The sequence below is a fragment of the Dipodomys merriami genome, unplaced genomic scaffold, assembly GCF_024711535.1.
Source record: "Dipodomys merriami isolate MVZ:Mamm:240054 unplaced genomic scaffold, mDipMer1.0.p SCAF_12, whole genome shotgun sequence".
Taxonomy (NCBI): Eukaryota; Metazoa; Chordata; class Mammalia; order Rodentia; family Heteromyidae; genus Dipodomys; species Dipodomys merriami.
In genome coordinates this window covers 39,272,710-39,280,719 of record NW_027202493.1, presented here as the reverse complement: position 1 = coordinate 39,280,719, position 8,010 = coordinate 39,272,710, and the positions used below count along the sequence as shown (strand labels likewise).

General features: G+C 53.6%; 1 protein-coding gene across 4 annotated transcripts; it reads left to right on the top strand.

Annotated features, from left to right (window-relative positions):
• The first annotated feature begins 406 nt into the window (after nucleotides 1-406).
• On the top strand, nucleotides 407-6,248 carry Egr3 (early growth response 3). 4 transcript variants are annotated; one of them, XM_070016634.1, is made up of 3 exons: nucleotides 675-827; nucleotides 1,281-1,333; nucleotides 2,230-6,248. In XM_070016634.1, exons 2-3 carry the CDS (start codon nucleotides 1,294-1,296, stop codon nucleotides 3,237-3,239), a joined length of 1,050 nt encoding a protein of 349 aa, XP_069872735.1. In that variant the 5' UTR covers nucleotides 675-827; nucleotides 1,281-1,293; the 3' UTR covers nucleotides 3,240-6,248. The 4 variants fall into 4 exon arrangements, with proteins under 4 accessions (XP_069872734.1, XP_069872735.1, XP_069872736.1 ...); XM_070016633.1 differs by lacking the exon at nucleotides 1,281-1,333 and having other exon boundaries at nucleotides 407-827; XM_070016635.1 differs by lacking the exons at nucleotides 675-827; nucleotides 1,281-1,333 and adding an exon at nucleotides 1,095-1,134.
• Nucleotides 6,249-8,010: the final 1,762 nt, after the last annotated feature.

Genomic DNA, 8,010 nt, shown 5'->3' with positions numbered 1-8,010 from the left:
TCCATTGTGAGGAGCTTCCATTGTGACGTCGCGCCCCTTCGGCTGGGCTTTGTCTGTCCATATATGGGCAGCTACGTCACGGAGCTTTCCCGGGGCTCGGATAAATAGACTGGTGGAGTTCCCTGGTTGGGAGCTTTTGGGCAGCAGTGAGCTTGCTAGGAAGCGGCGGGGCTGGTGGTGGTGGTGGTAGCGGCAGCGGCGGCGGCGGCGGCGGCGGCGGCAGCGGCAGCGGCAGCGGCGGCAGCGGTGGCGACGGCGGCGGCGGCGGCGGCAAATCGGGGGGCGGGGGGGCGGCGAGCGCGTGTCTGTTTGTGAGATCAATACAGAGGCCGCATCCGACCCCCCTCGAGCCGAGATTTCCCCCAGCCCAGCCCCCACCCCCCCTCCCCGTACACACCCCACCCCCCACCAGGACCAAGCCTCACACGGCACCAGCAGAGGCACCCAAGAGGATTACCCCCTTTGCCCCCCTCTTACCCACCCCACCCCCCCAAAAAGAGAAGATCCCCTCCCCTGGCCCACCCCTTCCCCTCTTCCCTCCCCCCTCCCCCCCGAACTTTCCCTCTCGCATGCTTTTCCCCTGCACCACGGATCGCCTCTCGGATGCCGCTTGCCTGGAAGCTGCGTTAGGAGCGAGCGACGGCAGCGGCGGCGGCGGCAGCTCGGGAGTGCTATGACCGGCAAACTCGCCGAGAAGCTGCCGGTGACCATGAGCAGTTTGCTAAACCAACTGCCTGACAATCTGTACCCCGAGGAGATCCCCAGCGCGCTCAACCTCTTCTCCGGCAGCAGCGACTCGGTAGCCCATTACAATCAGATGGCTACAGGTAAGGGCGGCCGGGAGGCAGCGAGGAAGGAACGAGGGAGGAGGAGGAGGAGGAGGCTGCGAGCAGCGATCGCTGGATGGATGCATGGATGCATGGATGGATGCATGGATGGATGGATAGATGGATGGATGGATGGATGGATGGATGGATGGATGGAAAGATGGGGGGCGCACTTGAAATTTTCCGGGGGGCGAGTTGCTTTTCCCACCCACTCCTCCCGCCCTCCCCGATCGGAAAGGCTTGGTTGGCGACGCCACCGTAGCGGCTTCGGTTCTCCCGAGTGGGGGCAGCCGCCGATCGGAGGGAGGTAGGTGCGAGCGGCTCAGGGGTTCTCCCTCCCCACGCAGGGGACCCGATCGCTGGGCTGAGCGCAAGGCGTGGTGCTGTCGCCCCCTTTCTCGGGAGGAGCCCAGCGTCGTTTTCACCCGCGCTCTCCCCCCCTTACTCCCTCAGCCTCCCACCCGGGATGGAGCCATGTGCGGCGTGGAGTCCCCGCGGTGGGAGAGGTACTGCGACGCTGCCTTTCAGGGCGTTCAGCAAAGCCGTGGGGGTGTGGGGACGGCGGGGAGAAGGAGGGGGCGAGCCTGGGGAGGGGCTGCGGGGGGCTCTGCCACAGGGGGCGATTCCGGGGATCAGGGAATGTGGTGGGGGGGGGGTGGAAGCTTGGGATGGGCGGCCGCTCTCGACATGCAGAGACACCGGCCGGTTTTCCGCCACCCTCCCCCCTCCCTAGTTGGAGTCAGGTTTACCCCCCCCCCCCTTTGCGCACAAGCTGCGAGCTCCTTCAGGCCGGAGGAGGCTGGGGCCGGGGGCGGCGATGGGAGAGCTCCCTTGGCGGGCGGCACCCCTTCTGCGCTCCGAGCGAGGACAAAGCGTCGAAGCGCTCTGGGTCCGAGACCCGGGCGCAGCGCGAGTAAGGGCATCGCCGGGGCGGAAAAAAATAAATAAATAAAAAGCGCGGCGTCCCGGAGTGGAGACAGGGCCGGGGGAAGAGGCCGAGTTTTGTGCACTGGAGAGCGACAGCCCGGCGCGCTCCGGGTCTGCAACTACCTGTAGCTGCAGCTTACCTGCCCGCCCCACCTCGGGAAGAACAACAATGCTTCTGGCGGGAGCGCGCGCGCGCGTGTGTGCGTGTGTGGTACGTGAGTGTGTGCGCGGCGTGTGCGGTGTGTGTGCCGAAGCCACTCCACACCCCGATCCGTAGTATTTTTTGCTGTATCCAGGTTGCGCCAGGGAGCGCGGCACCGCCCGCTTTGCGCCGGGCTCAGCCTTCCTCTTTACCCCGCGCGCTGCGCACTCCAGTCGGCCGCACCCTCCGCACCTGGGCGAAGGATCTGGGCGCCGCGGCCTGGAGCCGGCTCGGCTTCACTCACCCCTCCCCTCTCTCCCCCGCTCTCCGCAGAGAATGTGATGGACATCGGTCTGACCAACGAGAAGCCCAACCCGGAACTCTCTTACTCGGGCTCTTTCCAGCCAGCCCCTGGCAACAAGACCGTGACCTACTTGGGAAAGTTCGCTTTCGACTCCCCTTCCAACTGGTGCCAGGACAACATCATTAGCCTCATGAGCGCCGGCATCTTGGGGGTGCCCCCGGCCTCAGGGGCGCTCAGCACGCAGACGTCCACAGCCAGCATGGTGCAGCCGCCGCAGGGCGACGTGGAGGCCATGTATCCAGCGCTGCCCCCCTACTCCAACTGCGGCGACCTTTATTCGGAGCCTGTGTCTTTCCACGACCCCCAGGGCAACCCTGGGCTCGCCTATTCCCCCCAGGATTACCAATCGGCCAAGCCAGCCTTGGACAGCAATCTCTTCCCCATGATTCCTGACTACAACCTGTACCACCACCCCAACGACATGAGTTCCATTCCGGAGCACAAGCCTTTCCAAGGCATGGACCCCATCCGGGTCAATCCACCCCCAATTACCCCCCTGGAAACCATCAAGGCGTTCAAAGACAAGCAGATCCACCCCGGCTTCGGCAGCCTGCCCCAGCCGCCACTCACGCTCAAGCCTATTAGGCCCCGCAAGTACCCCAACCGGCCTAGCAAGACCCCGCTCCACGAGAGGCCCCACGCGTGCCCGGCGGAGGGCTGCGACCGCCGCTTCAGCCGCTCGGACGAGCTGACTCGGCACCTGCGCATCCACACGGGCCACAAGCCCTTCCAGTGCCGGATCTGCATGCGGAGCTTCAGCCGGAGCGATCACCTCACCACGCACATCCGTACGCACACGGGCGAGAAGCCCTTTGCCTGCGAGTTCTGCGGGCGCAAGTTTGCGCGCAGCGACGAGCGCAAACGCCACGCCAAGATCCACCTCAAGCAGAAGGAGAAGAAGGCAGAGAAGGGGGGTGCGCCCTCTGCATCCTCGGCGCCCACCGTGGCCTTGGCCCCCGTGGTCACCACCTGCGCCTGAGGCTCGGGCCCCCAGATCCCCTCTTTTCCCTTCCAGTGCCTCCTAGCTGCACGGCTGAAAGCAGCGGGAAAGCCAGCCACGGAAGCGCAGGGGCCGCGCCCTGGCCTCTCCCTGGACGTGCGGCCCCTAGCTTCCCTTCGATGCCCCCCTATTCCCACCCTTTCACATCGGCCAGCGGTCGGGGGCTAGGGCTGGAGGCGCCTTCCTCTCTCCTCCGCGCCCCCCCACCACCTTAGCCAAGGCTTGGGGGCGGAAAGGTGGCGTCTAGCCCGCTTTGTTCAGTTAGGATCGCCTTGATCCTGGGGCCGCTGGGCCGCGCCGAGGACCTGCGGGGGGCTGAAGGCGGGGCCCACCTAACCCTCGCTCAACCCAAGCACCTCAGTGTTTCCCCGTATCTCCCAGGGTTTCCCCCTCGAAGACCGGAGAGGGGGAGGGGTAAGGAGCGCACCAAAGCGCAGAGCTTGCTACCGGCCCCGCACGCGCGCCCTGCGCGCGCCTGAGTGCGGGGGATGCGCGCAAGTGGTGTGCGTGCTCGCGCGCGTGTGTGTGTGTTGTGTATCTGTGTGTGTGTGTGTGCGCGCGCGCGCGTGTGTGAGACTCTTGAGCTGAACTGGGCTGTGTCTGCCCCAAACTCCCCACTTCGGGTCTCCAAGTCGCCGTGGGGGGAGGGAGGGGGGAGGGGATGTCCCAGGCTGGGGGTCTGCACGTGGCCGGAGTAGATGGTTGTCCATCTGCTCTGAAATAATGTTTCTTACAGAAATGCCTCGGACAATGCCGTCGCGGTGCTACTGCCGCTTCGGGTTTGACCCCTCAGAGCCCTTCTTTCCGAGCGCTTCCCTGTTGGTCCGGGGTGGGGCAGGGTTGGGGGGGGGGGCAGTTTAACCTGCGGGGAGAAAAAGAGCCACCATCACTGAGCCTGCCTTTAAAAAAGTATTTCCTCACCCCACTTCTCAAACTATGTTGAGTTTGCCCTCTGTCTTTCCCCCTTCTTCTCTCCTCTCAGCTTGTCCTGTTTCTCAAGATCTTTTTTTTCCCCAGATAGGCAGGCCTCAACCAACCACCCATCTACTTTCCTCTCATTCCCATGTCTCCTTCCTACCATTCAGGAGAAAGATGGCTCTGTTCTTTTGCCCTCTGTCATTACCAACAGAACAGGTAGAAGTTATATGTTTATGATTTGTATGTGCATGGTCACACACATGCACATATATGACCTGCACACAATTTGTACTCCTAGCAGTCAACTCTCTAAGGTACGTGGTTATCCAGTGCAGTGCACTGGGCTAAAGAGAACTTGTAGGCATATGCAGCTTTAAATGATTTATTTTTTATGAAAATGTTAACTGATGAGATTATATCTACATACATACGCATATGTGTGTATGGATATATAGGCACACATACCTGTATGTGTGTGTATGTATGCATTCACCTCTGTCCAAATTGTCCTCAAAGATACATGGGGATTTTGGCATTAATCCATGCTGATGAATGAGGCGTTTCTGTCCAGTCTCACCTTCTCCCTGCCCTACCTCACCTCTTCTCAGGCACCCCTCTTCCCAGCAGTCCAGCCCAGCCCTTCCTCACACAGGGTGGCCCTTTTGGAGACGTTGGGGAGGGTGCTCTGTGACATGGCTTCCAGCACAGTCCTGACTGAATGTACTGTTCCCTATTAGCGTCATTTCTCCTGTGGCCAGTAAGCTGCCCAGAGAGAAGGAACAAAAGTCTGGAGTTTACAGAATGTCTGTTTTTAAAGTCACTTTATGCATTTCCCACTTTTTTTTTTTAATAAAAAAGCACCGTTGTTTTTTTTTTTTTTTTTTTTTGGTGGTGGATAAATAATGCTAAAAGGACTCTAGTGAAAAGGGAAGGGGGAAAAAAGAGCAAGGGATTGTGAATTTCCAGGTACTTGGGCTTTTTGTAGAAGGAGAGATGAAGTTTACCAGGAGGGCCCATATTTTTTCAGCGGAAGGGTAAAATCTTTCTTTGCAGATACAGTATTTTGCTGAATACTTTTTATAATGTGATGATTATTTAAAAAAACAAATTTTGGTCACTTCAAAGCTAGAAGGAGGAATCAAATATCCTTAAATATTTTTTCCTTGCTCCTTCTGGATTATGCATGTCACTGCATGATAACTCTGAGTTTTCCTTTGTTTTAATAAAACTGTTCTCAGACATTTAAGCTAAACTAAGAGAAAAATAACTTTGTTGCCAAAAGGTTGTGCTATCCAGATTTTTTTATATGTCTGCATGTTTTAAGAACCAACAAAAGAAAATGCACTCTAACTTATGTGAATTGAGAGGGAAAAAAATAATCGGGTTTTAAACAGGAAAACCTACGGGGAATGATATTTTTTGAAAGACTTTTGTATAAAGTTGAGTACTTAGAAAAAGACAAACCAGATGTAATATATTTTGTGGATGTTTTTATTTCTTGGATTTATAGTACCTTATACTAAGGTTTAAAAAAATGCTTGATATTGTGAAGAGGTGAAATTCTTCACCAACATTTCATTTGCTCTGTCACATTGTTATGCCAATATAATAGTTAATGAAAACAGCATTTTTAAAAACCGAAATATTGAAATGGTGTAATGTTGTACCATTTGCACTGTGAGCAAATGCCAATACAGTAAATATATTGTGTTTGCTGACAATCAGCTGGCCTTTAAATCTCCTTATTTTATTTCCTGTTTTCATAGCATAAAATTTTTGGTTTGGCCTGGTTTTTGTTGTTGTTGTTGTTGTTTTTTGTCTTGTTTTGTTTTAGCTGGTGGTTTGTTTGATAGGTGGTTATGCCTGGTTTTGCTGTTCTTGCTCTGAAAACTCTCGGTGGAAATGTGGAACCCCATGTCCCTGGAAGTTGGTCAGAATTTTGTGCAGATTCTGGTGTTTCAAATCCAGTTTTGAACACTTTCTGGGTGTCTGAGAGACTAGGATTCCATTCTGCCCTTCTGTGAGTCTCCTGCTCTCAGAAGAATTAGGTGAACAGGTTGAATAAATTCATGGGAGTCAGAGCTAGTAGTGTCTAGACTTTTCTAGAATCTTCTGGAACTTCACTGCTTTCAAATCAGTAAGGCACCTTGCTTGTGAACTGATTTTGTGATGGTCTTAGGGTACTCAGGAACAGGACCCTGAAGGCCTCTACAGCCATACTGAGTAATTCTCTTGCTTAAGAAGCTTTTGAAGTCTGAAAAACAGGTGGAGACTTGACAGGGGTTCTTCAGAGTTGGCAAGATAACCAGAGAGATTTTGAAGCTCTTTTGTGGTCAGATAATTTGCGGGGGGGGGGGGGGGAGAGGGAATCAGGTTTTAAAAGTTCTACAACTTTAATTCCACTTGGACAGGACTTTCCTAGGCCTCACTACTAGTCTGTGCCTGGAAAAGATTCTACTGGGGAAACATCTCTTATGAATGACCCAGAGGGAAGAAAGGACAACACATAGGGAAAGTTTTGTAGAATCAACCTGTCACATCTTAGGTATGATTTCTATCTCCCATGAAAGCCATGTTTCCCCTGCCCTACAAGCTATCTTTCCCAGATCATTCCTTATCTGTAACTGACCTTACTGGCCAGCCTAGCGCGCTCTCCATTGCTCTTAAGGAAATTCATGTCCTTCACCTTTTACATCTGCAGCTCTATCCTCCTCCCTTGCCTTTCTCCCTGTAGTATTCAGAATCTTGTCTTTGTGAAGCTATTCCTGGATCAGTCTCTGGACTAGTCTTCTCTCCCTTCCTTTCTTCTTGCCTGCCCAATAGAAAATCTACCTCTGCTTCCCTGCTTTGTGTCTAGCATTTAATCTGCCTCACCAAAGTCTAAAGCCTTGATGTATCACACGGGGCTATAAAAATATGATGGTCAATGTTTCAGCCCCTAAGTTGCCAATCAGGCCAGCCCAAAGTCACAAAAATGTTGTGTCCCTGCTTTGAGACTGCCCTGATTACTTGCCCAGAACAGGCTCATCACGGTGAGAAATATGAGTGATATTTCTGGTTGGTTATAGTTACCAAGGAGTTGAAGCCAGACTTGGGTGGAGGAGGTGGGCTGTGGCCTTAGAAAAGAATGTTTTTGAAGAGATGAATAAAGAGAATGCAATATGGAACCTTAAATCCTTGTACCCACACAATTCTAGGTCACTGGCTGCCATCTTGAATTCTTTTCTCTCATCTCATGGAACAAAGAATTCCAAATTGTAGCTTTATAGGCAGCCACATAGAGATAGAAAAAAAAAAAGATGAGAGAATCCAAGATGGCCAAAAAGCTCTAGTAACTTAACCTATAATCCATCTCTGCTAAACTGTTTCCTTCCAAATTTCAGTGTCATTTTTCCAGTGAATATTATCAGCTGAAGATACAATCACTGGGTGTCTTCATAGTTAGCATCCTGCTCCACCTGTATCTTCTCCAATCAAACCAGACCTTCAGAGTTACACTTTTGTCAACAGTGTACTATGTAGCAGGATTAACAAACTCATTTCCTATTGGTGGGTCTTACTCAACCCAACTATTGGGTTACTTGGCAATATGGCAGGCCGCCGGGCTGGCACCAACCCCTTGTGGTGTAATCACTGATTCACACACTTTGTAGCTAGATAAGGCTATCCCAGATAGCATCATACCAGCTACCCAACCTGCCTGGGTTTTGTAAATACAGAGAGAGGAGACTCAACCCTGAAACTTAAGGATGAAAAAGAGATAGTGAAGGAAGGAGCTAGATGGGGCTTCCAGGAGGAATGGATGGAGTCTTTGCACTGAAGAGGCCCTGGA